Below are 12,914 nucleotides of genomic sequence, written 5' to 3'. Positions count from 1 at the left end.
GTACATGTAGTGTCTTAAGATGTTATCTATCTTCTCTCCCTCAGGTATCGTAATTTTGACCAGCCGCACCGGTTTTATGTGGCTGATGTGTACACAGACCTCACGCCTCTCAGTAAATTCCCCTCTCCAGAGTACGAGACGTTTGCCGAGTACTACAAAACCAAGTACAACCTGGACCTGTCCAACGTCAACCAGCCCCTTCTGGACGTGGACCACACATCCTCAAGGTGGGAGGTCAACCCGAGAGAATGAATTACTCCCGGCATGCACTGTTATTTTATTAGGGAATTCACTGAGGGAGTGTGCTTTTGTTTTCCCGCAGACTGAATCTCTTAACTCCTCGCCACCTCAATCAAAAGGGGAAAGCACTGCCTCTCAGCAGTGCCGAGAAGAGGAAGGCCAAGTGGGAAAGCCTACAAAACAAACAGGTATTAATCTGAACAGGGGATCTGTGCTGATTATTAGTGATGTATGCATGGTCTTACACTGCTTGTGAGTGTGTTTCCTGCACACTCCCAGTGGGCGTAATCATGCAGGCTAATTCTGTTAGCGAAGTTTGGACTCACGTCGGATATCGGGACTTATCTGTTCCCTCATCTGTCCAGATTTTAGTTCCTGAACTGTGTGCCATTCACCCGATTCCTGCCTCTCTGTGGAGGAAAGCCGTCTGCCTTCCCAGCATTCTCTACAGACTTCACTGCCTTTTGACGGCTGAGGAGCTGCGTGCTCAGACGGCCAGCGATGCGGGTGTGGGGGCCCAGAGCCTGCCCCCCGACTTCAGGTCAGTCTCAAACCTGCAGTGCTCTGTTGAGAGTCCTGCATAACAAGACTGAGGTTGTGGGAATGAGCCAGTTCGGCTGTGGGTCGGTAAACGCCTTGTTAACTACCGCTCTGTCTAGGGGTGGATAATATGGCACAAATATAATGGACAGTTTCACGATACAAGACATATGTCATCATATTTTGTCTTTCTGGTGTTTAACAGGCACAATGCACCAGGAAAACACTAAAATGTATGATTTAAAACATTTAAAATGCTATTAAAAACACAACAATGACTCCCAAGAAAGTTTCACCAGGTACACATCCCTACTAAACAGGACCAGTTAGACTCTTAAGGCTTCCCAGTGTATGTATAGATGGATTATTAATGTAGTCTATATCTCTGTGATGAATCTTCTGTCCGATTCTGATGTCACATTGCCCTGTCCCCTACATCTACCTCAACAAAACCACTTCCTATCTGCAGAATTTCAATGCACAATGGTGTTAGTAAACTGTTCCACTGTCATTACTGTAAATGATCTGATGCTTCTCATTTGAGCAAGAAATCTGGACTTTCCCTCAGATTTCAAGGAAGATAATCAGTGTTTTCGTCTTTTTATTAGCGCTGCAGCCACCCTTAAAGTAAATTGTGGGATGGAATGGGTTCTGGTTTTGCCAAGTTTAATTAAATTTGTTTTGCCACTGCCTAATAAAGGGCTCTTAGTGGTTAGTAAATGCATTAAAACGAAAATATATAAGCTTACCCTTGCAAAAAAGAAGTTTATTCAAGTGTGCTTTTAGTAACTTAAGTATTCTTGTTACACTGACAAGCATACAGCAAAGGTTTAAGCATATTTGGCCTATAATTGTATTTACGTGTGTGTGTATATATACATATACTTGTCTATATTTATACATAATACTTGTGTGTACTGTGGCCTGTAACTGTAATTATACTTTATAAATTGTACTTTCATTAACTAAAAAGTGGGATAAAGGTATATAATTAGTGCACTAAAAGTATACTTAAGTTCACTTACAGTATAGTTCATAGTATAGTTGCAGTACAAAAAAAAACTTGGATGTAAACTAGTTGTGTACTCAAAGTTTACAATTCTTACATGTAACAATATACTAAAAGTGTACTTTTATACACTAAAAAGTGAACTAGTACTACATAAGTGGTAAACTAACAGTAAATATGTGTTTACTTGCAGTGTCTTCAGAGTAGTGCTTCATCATAAACTAAAAAGTGGGCTAGAAGTTTATAACTAGTACATAAAGGTTCACTTATAGTGTAGTTAACAGTACAATTGCTGTACAAAATAAAAGTTGGATGTAAACTAGTTGTGTACTCAAAGTTTACAACTCTTACACCTAAAGTATAGTTTTATAAACTAAACCATGGACCAATTTAGTCCCAGGAAGTATTTATATAGTACACCTACAAGTATACTACTAGTACAGTGATATTAGTGTATTTACTACATAACATATACTTGGAAAATATACTTGAACTTTATACTTGAAGTTTACTTTAATAAAACAAACTTTTAAGCCTGCTTTGTTTTTGTAGGGGTAAGTCAGCTTCCCAGACCCAGATTAAGCCTAAAAAGAATTTCAAACGGTGATTCAGCATTGACACTGCAATTTAGTGCAAGACTAGGCTTTATTAGTGCCTGGGGAAACTGGACATTAGATTTCTAACAAATCCTACATGGTACTTTGTAAAAGCAGCGATGTTGATTTGAGTAAATTACATAGTAAAAGCTAAAATGAGCACTTAAAGTATTTAGCAGTCATTTTTATACCCCCACTTTTTTCCACAAAAGGTATCCCAATTTGGATTTTGGATGGAAGAAGTCCATCGACAGCAAGTCTTTCATTTCATGCCCCAGTGCATGCATGGAGGATGACGATCACTGTAAGCACGGCACAAGCTCAGCCCCTGACCACACTGCCCAGGAGGGCCTTAGTGCCGAGGCCTCCCAGCCCACAGAGAGCGCTCTCTCGAATGATAACTGCAATGCACCAGACGAAAAGCTAGAGACGCACACGCTCCCAGAGACAGCTCTGCAGCCGCCGGACAAAGACGGGAGCACCTGCATCTGCCCCAGAAACCTCAGCAATGGCGCAGTGGGCGAAAGCGGTGACCACCACGAGCGGGACGTTTGCCAATGTTCCCAGCTGGGCTCGTCGGAGAGCGACCTATCGACACAAACCACTACCTCAGTTCCTGTGCAGCCCTCTCCGAGCGGTGAGCCCAAGCCCCAGGCCAGCGATGAATGTACCCCAGGCAGGAAGTCGGATTTCCATGACGGACATGTGAATAAACCTACCTCAGACCGTTGCCTTGCGCTCAGAACGGCAACCAGCACCGCAGCACCTTCGTCAGTGTCTTCAGAGGCACCTGAAACTGCAGCTCCTGCTGCAGGACTGGCTGGGGACTCCCCCAAAACCTTGGGGCCCAACCCAGGCCTCATCCTGCAGGCCTTGACTCTCTCCAATGCCAGCGACGGCTTTAACCTAGAAAGGCTGGAGATGCTGGGGGACTCCTTCCTCAAGCACGCCATCACCACCTACCTGTTCTGCACATATCCTGATGCCCACGAGGGAAGACTTTCTTACATGAGGAGTAAGAAGGTAGGCTGTGTGGTCCTGCATAATGTGCTGTTTATGCTCATATGCACTTCTGTGCAAAAGTCTTAGATGCCTAAACACATTGTTTAAAACCATTTATCTCAACAATAAATATGTTTTTTGCTGGTAAAAACACTGTAGATCATTAGAATTAATGCCAATAAACATAAATACAGTAAAAGGTAATAAAAATGTCTTGTTTTTGAAATAGTAATTGATATCTTGTAAGCTAGTTTAAAAGGCAAAGTTTGGTTTCAGATTTTTCTGTTGTGTTTCTGAGCGAATGAATGCTTACTGGCCATTTAAATAGCTTTTTAAATCTAATTTTACAGTCAGAGTTCCTCTAAAAGCTTATATCAATGGAAGCACCTGTTCAGAAATAGTACTAGTTAATCCTTTAAAAAAGCAGTACTTTTAAGCCAGGTGACCAGTGAAGATCGCTGTATTCTGTATTAGTTCTATAAAAATTCCTTAAACTAAAGCTGTTCAGGAAAATGTATAAAAACTAGTTTATTTTGAGACCATCAAAGTCTTCAGTAGAGCTGATGTTTTCTTTACAAGGCCTCTGGCTTTTAAGTTCAGTTAAATAGAAGCGATGCTTTATAACAGTGTTATAAATGGAACAAATTTCTGTCACTTTATATTAAGGACCCTTATGTCAATGCAGTGTTATTTACTATATGAAAAAAAAATATCATGCAAATACGAACATAATCCAATCATCATAAATACGATAGTTTACTCAAGTACTCCTTTTTAGTGTTATTACTTGCTTATGCTTGTTTATGAAGTCCCTGTGTAGGTAGCCTTCAGATAAAGTGTTGCCAAAAATAGAATGAAACAAATAGAATAAATCAACAGGTAAAATGTGAAGAATTAAAACTGACATTAGAACTGAGCATGAAAACTAAATTAAAAATGTCTAATTTTTAAAGGTTATGAGTTCCACTCTGCCCTTTTTTTACTGTGCTTTATGAGGATGTTTGCAGAAGGCAGAATCTACAGATCTTGCAGTCATGTTGGCTAATTAATTGCATAATAACAAAAGTTTATTGATTATGGAGTTAGTTATTAGTTGCAGCTTTTGTTTCTATAGCAGCCATATGCAATTCTTATAATATTCAAATTATTATTATTATTATTATTATTATGAACGTTGCCTTACACTGTGTGAAATGAGGTAATTGATTTTTATAAATGTTTTTCTAATGTCTAGATGATGAATACCAAATGTGGAAAACAAATGTTTTTACTCTTTCAAGGTCAGTAACTGTAACCTGTACCGCCTGGGGAAGAAGAAGGGGCTGCCCAGCCGAATGGTGGTCTCTATCTTCGATCCGCCGGTCAACTGGCTGCCCCCAGGCTACGTCGTGAACCAAGACAAGAGCAGCACTGACAAGTGGGACTCGGATGAGGTAGGACTCCCGGAGCTTCTGCTGTTGTTTACTTTATGGCGCAGGCTTTGCTTCACTCAGTATCAACATGCATCTTCATGCACAATTACAAAGCTGTTTTCATGGGTCTGCTTTGGGCTATTAAGAACATCTTGGCTTTATTTGTAAACTGACCTTTCTCTATGTTTGCCACTAGGGGGCACGTTCATCCTTCCTGGGATGCTTGAGCGTCTCGGCAAAGGACAGATGTTTTTTTCCGGAGTATCATAGATCAGGCAGCTGTAGGGGGATGTTTAACACACAATTTAACATGCATCCTTTTGTTACTCCTTTATTGGAGTGAGTTAAGGACTGTTGGCAGTCTGTGGTGAACTGTATAACTGGGTGTGCTGGTCCGGGAACCTAATTCACGTAATGAAGTTATCTCTGGATAATGTAGGTAAACAGAAAGGGAAGTACAGGAATTCAAGAATGCTTTTTTTTTTTTTTAATATGATCAAATCATGATGGACTTAGACTGTGTCTGATTATATGCTTTTGAGCTTTGAACATGTGTTATAAATCAGTAAGTCTTGAAAACAAAAAGCATCGGAAATCGATATTAAAATAGTCAAGCGTAAGTAATCCACCCACGCTTTTTGAGGGGGCATTTTGTAGCAGGGTTGTGTGTTTTGGGTTGCTCGGTGTGGTTTAAGCTGTGCATGTGTCTGGTAAGATTATGCTGGTTTTTGCCTAAGGCTGACTCATTTTAAGTGTCAGCTCTGTATTATTACAATATTAAATGTCAGGGCTGTTAGCGTTTTAATGAATATTCATCAGCGTTTTTCCCACATGGTCAGGTTTATGGTGTATAAATGATGTAAAGATGATATTCAGGATGCGTGTAGGCTATTGAATTGCGTTAGAGCCTATGACTCATTGAGTGAGACAGAAAGCCTCTGCTTGTACATTTAAAACCCTCTTGGGTTAACCTAATACTGCGTTTTAACTGCAACTCTTTAAACTGTAATCATTGCAAATCCCTCTAAGTGAATATTGAGCGTGGGTTTTTCAAAGTTCTTGGCCTGTTAAAGGGACATTCCTGACGAAGACTTTTCTTCCAGACTTCTTTCAGCCTTTGCTTAATTTGCGTAGTTTGTCTTTCAACCTTTAGCTTAATTAGCAAATATTTTCTTTGTGTCTGTCCATTTCAGACAAAGGAAGACATGGCCAATGGAAAAGCCAACAAAGATGACTATGACGACGACGACGACGATGATGTAGAGGACGAAGATCTGATGTGGAAGGAGCCCAAGGATGAGGTGAACGTGGAGGACGATTTGGAGTATTATCAGGAACACATCAAGTTCATCGACACCATGCTAATCGGCTCCGGAGCTTTTGGTAAGAAGATATCCCTCGGCAGCTTCCCTTCTGCTGAGCCCAGCTATGACTGGAAAGCCCCGAAGAAACCCACCCTGGTCAACGCGCAGTTCTCTTCCGACGGAGGTCCTGATGAGTTTGACTACAGCTCGTGGGATGCCATGTGCTACCTAGACCCCAGCAAGGCGGGTGAGGAAGACGACTTCGTGGTGGGCTTCTGGAACCCCTCTGAGGAGAACTGTGGCACAGACATGGGGAAGCAGTCCATCTCCTACGACCTCCACACGGAGCAGTGCATTGCAGACAAGAGCATTGCAGACTGCGTGGAGGCCCTGTTGGGCTGCTACTTGACCAGCTGTGGAGAAAGGGCGGCCCAGATGTTCCTCTGCTCTCTGGGCCTCAAAGTGCTTCCGGTGGAGAAGCGGAGCAGGAAGAAAGGAGAAGCAGGAGATGCTGAGTGGGAAGGGCCAGCTGAGCTGCAGTACGGCTGGCTCAGGATCCCCCCACGCTGCATGTTTGACCACCCAGATGCCGAACGCACCCTCAACCACTTAATCTCCGGCTTTGAGAACTTTGAAAAGAAAATCAACTATACGTTCAAAAACAAGGCCTACCTTCTGCAGGCCTTCACCCACGCCTCGTACCATTACAACACCATCACAGGTGAGTCTAGAAAAACAGACTGCAATGTCTGAACATAGGAACAATGTAGTGAGGCATGACACACATATCTGTTGGCTGATATTGAGGTTTAAGTGCCCGTCTTAATTCCATTCACTGCTATTTAGTGGCTTGTTTTGTAATGTATTGAAACTTCTGAAACATTTGTGAATGATTAGGTCCTGGAACACTTAGTGGCAATGGATCAGTCGGATCAGTCGGATCAGTCAGATCAGTGGGGTGAGGGGAGGTACTGGAGCCAAATAAAAGCAGACGCAGCTCAGTCTGAGCTTTCAGCATAACATTTGGATTTTACAACTAACAGATATGAAAAGTTTTTATTACCGTTTTTATCACTGCTCGAAAGTGAATGTGCATGTGTGCCATCACACAAGACGACGTAGTATGCTTCTTTTTAGTTAAACTTTTTTTTACATTGAGTTTTGTGATATTATAATATTATTTTAACTTGATAGATCTCTACAGATTGAATAAATGTTGCTTGAATGTATTTAAAAGGTAAGCAGATCAAGTAAAATAGGTGGCTTGTTCTGAGAACTGATATAAAAAATAGTAGGCGAAGTAGGAGGTAATAAACATTAACATAAGCCAGAGAAAAGCCTATAAAGATTCTCCAGCACTACAATATTTATTTATTACTTCTTCTGCTGTTTGATTTTAAGGTCTGTTTAATTTTTGACCATACAAAATTGTAGTAGCCAATGTTATTGGAATTTTTAGCTCCTTAAAATTGTCGCGTAGAGAGAACACAGATATATTTGCCTGTTAGACTAGACCTGAACAGATAATGAGCATCCTCTCAATGCTCATGCCTTCACCACAGTGTTTACTGATTTACTCCTGCATGTTCTCTGTGCAGATTGTTACCAGCGGTTGGAGTTCCTTGGTGATGCAATTTTAGACTACCTCATAACAAAGCACCTTTATGAAGACCCACGGCAGCACTCCCCCGGCGTGCTGACCGACCTGCGCTCTGCGCTCGTCAACAACACCATATTTGCTTCCCTGGCTGTCAAGTACGACTACCACAAGTACTTCAAAGCCGTCTCACCTGAGCTGTTCCACGTGATCGACGATTTCGTACAGTTTCAGCTGGAAAAGAATGAAATGCAAGGAATGGACTCCGAGGTTAGTTCCGATGCTTTTTGGTTTATTATATAGATCACTTTGGCTACGTTCACACGGCAGGTAAAAGTGGCCCAAATCTGATTTTCTCACCAAAGCAGTGAGATTTTTTAATTCACATTATCTTTTATATGTGATCTGTATGCAACATCAGTCTGAACAGATCAGCTCCTAAACTGAGCCGCATGCGCAAAAGAACAATGCTTCATGTTGCTTCACCAGAGGTACACAAATCATTACTTCCAACGCACGCAAGTCGCTCCCGGAGGGTTCAGTTTCATCTTCACCAGCATCACAGGAGCCATCATGAAGCTTCACTGACTGACAGCTGGGCTCATCACCCAGAGTGTGTTCGAGTTTGCTGTAAAAAGTGCACGTTATTCGGCCACGATCGCTTCTTTGGTTCGTGTCCTCGGATTTTTTTTAACTGTTTTATATTTATATCGGAAATCTCTTTGAAAACGGAGGGTTTGGATGAGTCTCTCTTAATTTTTGTACAGAAATATCACCCCAAATGTTTGAGTCTTAGCAGCGCGAAATTATGATGAATGTGGAGTTGGATTGATGTAAAAGACGCATGAATTCCGATCTGGCTGTTCAGAGTCGCATTGCTGCAGATTGGATACATATCGGATTTCCACATATGTACCACATATGAAAGCGTCTCAAATCAGAATTGAAAATGTCAGATTCAGTGTGTTTATCTGTTCACACTGACACACAGACACACATCTGTGTCACATATGAGGGAAAAGATCAGATTTGGGCCACTTTTACCTGCTGTGTAAACGTAGCCTTTGAGAACTTACAGGCCTTATACATGTTTACACGCACTCCCACACTGAACAGCTATGGGTAAATCTAGTAAGAGCGCTGAGTAATATGCCAACATTGGCAGTCATTAAGAATCTGTTCTGTATTTGTATTTGCTTTTTTTTTTTCTTCAGGATTGTTGGAAAATACAGTTGGATTGAATTTATTCTGAAATGGTTATCTTGGCACTGAACCTAGTCTTGTTTCACTGGAAAGCATTTTATGCCTCAGGGACAACATTGGATACTGTATGAGGAAAGGCAAATTCATTAAAATAAGTTATGTTCCCCTTAATTACATAGCTGGGTAGCATTGTCCCTGGTATATGCTGGAGCACAACAGACAAGGCTTTTGTTAAGTCCAATGTTAAAAATAATTGAGCACAGATCATGTTTTGGCCCGCGATATATGACCAATTTTGAACCTGAGTACGTGTTTACTGGGGGGAAACTGTAGAAGCAGTGAGAGCACCATACTTTGAGAGCACACTTTTTGAATAACAATTTGAGTTGGTCGGCTACATATAACGTTTTCATCTATTTGTCGCCTGCAATTAATTTAAAATGAGTCTGCCATATGGTTAGACGCAGTTCCCGCTCCTGTGAGAAAACTCCGCCACAAAAGGAAATGACCTGCAATCACTTTTCTCCCTTTCAGCTGCGCCGATCCGAAGAAGACGAGGAGAAAGAGGAGGATATTGAGGTCCCCAAAGCAATGGGGGACATCTTCGAATCACTAGCCGGGGCAATTTACATGGATAGCAATATGTCACTCGAGACCGTTTGGCAAGTGTATTATCCAATGATGAGGCCACTGATAGGTGAGGACGCGCGCTGTACAGTCTGTGAATCAGTCCTGCATTTTGTATAGTTTGATTGTTCGTCAGCTCATGCGGAGAGGACCTTAAACATGGTTATTTTTTCAAATGTCCTGATATTTGTATGTGATGAAATGCTATATTGAAATGTTGGGCTTTTGTTTGGGTTTATTTTCAGAGAAATTCTCTGCCAACGTTCCCCGCTCGCCTGTGCGTGAACTGCTGGAGATGGAGCCTGAGACTGCAAAGTTCAGGTGCGAGTCTTGTAGAGTTTTGTGTATATTACAGTGTTTTGTACACCAAGTTAATTTGTTGATCAGCAGAGTTGATCTTTCGAAGCATCTTGGATATAACGAGTAGTAATTGGATCATTATTTAGAAATGCAAAAGAGAACTATTGATGTTGTGGTGAAAATATATTTAAACTGGTATACTTGATTCAGTGACTTCATTTCTAATATATCTGGTCCTGGCAGAGTCAGCAGCTAACATTTTGTATGTCTATCAGAAAGTCTGGCCCGTTTAGCTTGATTTTGAGAAATGTAAAGGAAACAGTAATATTGTGTAAACAGTGAGTGCGTATACATGCACTCAATAATCCGATCATAATCTGATTTCTGCAGTTATCTGGTTATTCAAATGATCCTGTAAACACCATTCTCCGATCTAGAAATCCAATTAAGAAATCTGATAGAGCTGGATTTTAGCTCAGCAATCAGATTTCTCAGTGCATGTAAACTCGGACTCCGATTTCGGATTTCTCATTCTGTGCATGCGCAAGATCAGACGGTGGATGTTGCGCGTCACAGCAAAACACTTTCGGAGCGGCGCTGAAACCCGACATGAAAGATTTAAATGTTCTTCATCTTCTAGATGATGTACGTTCATATTTTCAGGTAATGTGGCGCAAATGTTTAAAAAAAAAAAGCAGCGTCATGAAGTGAGTTTTACGTTGCGTTTACGTCACGTCTTGAAGTTTATTGGCTGGTTGCAAAGCAGAAATATGATTACTGCCTGACTCATGTAGATGCGGAGTTTCTCATTATCTGATTACTCCAGAGCATGTAAACGTTTTGATTTGGATTACAGACAAAATCTGATTTTCTGCAGTTTTCGGATTATTGAGTGCATGTGAACGCACTCAGTGTGCTGCACTGGGTTTGATGAGGTGTTCAGGGAATGTTTAGTTAAAGCTTGGAGAAGTTTATGTCCATGATGGAATGAAAGTAAACCCGAAATCAAATTTGACCTTTTTGATTTGACCTTGGTACTTTGTCTTTTGTTGTACTATACATGATTCATTATATTATACCCCTTAGAAGGCAAAATCGACGTTTATTACAATGTAACGACTTACCCCTCCTCTAAAACACCTGAGTTTTGATGATGTCACTGTTCTCCAGAGGGTGGGAAAAGTATTATCTAATATCATGTTTCACCTTCCCCTCCCACCACAGCCACTGGCTGTGTTTATATACAAAGATTTTTGCCAATCCGATTGAATACATTCCGATTATAGATTAAGACCGAGGTGTTTATTCTCACTCTACTCAACAATCTGATGGAAAATCTTCATTTACATGCTCACTACAAGTAATCTGATCCAAAATGATGCTCATGCATAGAAAACCACTTAGTGTAAACGTTACCATGACAACCAGCATCATGTGAGGTTTAGTCAGAGTGAGATGAGCAGCAGTGGGCAGTGCTTGTGTTTTTAACTGCTTTAAAATTACGTCAGACTCAGGAAAACGTCCTTCACGTGTCCTTATTAAAGAAGGCCGAGAGGAAGACGTCGTGTTCTGAGACACATAAGCTGGACGTCCGTCCCACCGCCGATCAGAGCATAAACTTTGTCTCCTCTGCAGACCAGTTTCTGCTCCGCCATGTTGAACGGTATAAACTTTCACTATGACGTGACGCACATGATCAGAACGGACTTAAACTTTCCGATAGGGAATGTAATCAGATACAGGCGTTTACACAGATATTATTCTTCTATTTAACAGATTATTTACAGGATACATTTTTTTCACATGCTGCATCAGCTAAGGAGCAGTAATTGTGCATTTAAATGTGTTTACTTGGGTTGCCAAGTGGCGCAGCTGTCTACGCGTTGGCCCCATCATCAAGAGATCGCAATTTCCATCCTTGGTGATGCTACAGCCGTCCATGGCTGGGGGTCCAAGAGAGCACAGTTGGCCTCGCTCTCGCTGGGTGAGTTGGGTGGCCCCCCCGTCTCCCCCACCATCACTCAGTGCAGGCGTCTTATAGCTGACGTAACAGATCTGGCGGTTGGCGCTCTTCTCCAAGCGCATTCGGCTGTCCGATGACGTTGAGTTGAGCAGCAGTTCGAAAAGATGCGGTGGCGCTTCTCGTGTCTCGGAGGAAGCCTGTGGTAGCCTTCGCCCTCCTAACTAGTGAGTGGAATTGGAGACGACTAAAAACAAAAAGATAAACAACAAAGCGTGATTTGGCCAGGATATGCAAATGTATGCATATTTGCAGTTTTTTTTAAATCAGTTTGTGCTGCCCTGGGAATCGAAACTGATTTTGCTGGCAACTTTTCTACCAGTTGGCACTGAATTGGGTGGTTCATGTAGTGTGAATTCAGACAGCAGCAGCTCCATATTGATCACCTGTGGTTCTCCTCTCTTCCCCGCAGCCCTGCCGAGAGGACGTACGACGGAAAGGTCCGGGTGACGGTGGAGGTGGTGGGGAAAGGCAAGTTCAAAGGCGTGGGCCGCAGCTACCGGATCGCCAAATCGGCGGCCGCCCGGCGAGCCCTGCGCAGCCTCAAAGCCAATCAACCTCAGGTCCAGAACAACTGAGCTTCATACAGGTCCCAAAACACCCCCCCCCCTCCCCCCTCCGCAACAGTCTGCAACACACTGAAGACTTTTCACGAGCGGTCTTCTCATTCTGTGTTAGTCGAGGAGAGAGTTTTATCACTTCGACAGGATTCTCAAAGACTAAAACAGACAATTATGGGTTCATTTTTGTTCATCTTTTCTTTTGCGCAAACACAATCTTTACCTTTTGTTTCCTCCAAGCTCTGTTTGATCACAAGAGTGCTTTATTCATGCATTGTAAGTGTTAAAGGTCAGGTGTCTGCTCTCCTTTTCCTTTTTTTTAAACTCTTTTTAAAGATATCTTCTGCTTTGTGGTAGTGCATACAGAAGCTTATGCTTAAAAGTAGTGTTAGAATGTATATAGGTAAAATTTAATGATATACATTTAAATAAGGAAAAAAAAAAAACGCTAAACTCCTCAGTCTGTGCACTAGTGCCAGTTTCGAAGCGTTTTTAAAACGCTTT

General features: G+C 41.8%; 1 protein-coding gene across 1 annotated transcript in view; it reads left to right on the top strand.

Moving 5' to 3' along the window:
• Positions 1 to 12,661, top strand: part of dicer1 (dicer 1, ribonuclease type III) — a 40,639-nt gene extending 27,978 nt beyond the window's left edge. Inside the window, exons 20-29 of the mRNA XM_036593939.1 lie at positions 45 to 227; positions 323 to 428; positions 606 to 781; positions 2,598 to 3,408; positions 4,668 to 4,820; positions 5,993 to 6,824; positions 7,702 to 7,970; positions 9,438 to 9,600; positions 9,776 to 9,851; positions 12,263 to 12,661. Coding sequence (XP_036449832.1) covers positions 45 to 227; positions 323 to 428; positions 606 to 781; positions 2,598 to 3,408; positions 4,668 to 4,820; positions 5,993 to 6,824; positions 7,702 to 7,970; positions 9,438 to 9,600; positions 9,776 to 9,851; positions 12,263 to 12,428 — 2,935 coding nt within the window. The 3' untranslated portion in view covers positions 12,429 to 12,661. The remainder of the gene's footprint in view (positions 1 to 44; positions 228 to 322; positions 429 to 605; positions 782 to 2,597; positions 3,409 to 4,667; positions 4,821 to 5,992; positions 6,825 to 7,701; positions 7,971 to 9,437; positions 9,601 to 9,775; positions 9,852 to 12,262) is intronic.
• The last annotated feature ends 253 nt before the right edge of the window (positions 12,662 to 12,914 follow it).

Source organism: Colossoma macropomum, unplaced genomic scaffold (assembly GCF_904425465.1).
Source record: "Colossoma macropomum unplaced genomic scaffold, Colossoma_macropomum, whole genome shotgun sequence".
Lineage (NCBI taxonomy): Eukaryota > Metazoa > Chordata > Actinopteri > Characiformes > Serrasalmidae > Colossoma > Colossoma macropomum.
The sequence above is the reverse complement of the archived record's forward strand: the minus strand, read 5'-3'. Positions and strand labels throughout refer to the sequence as shown.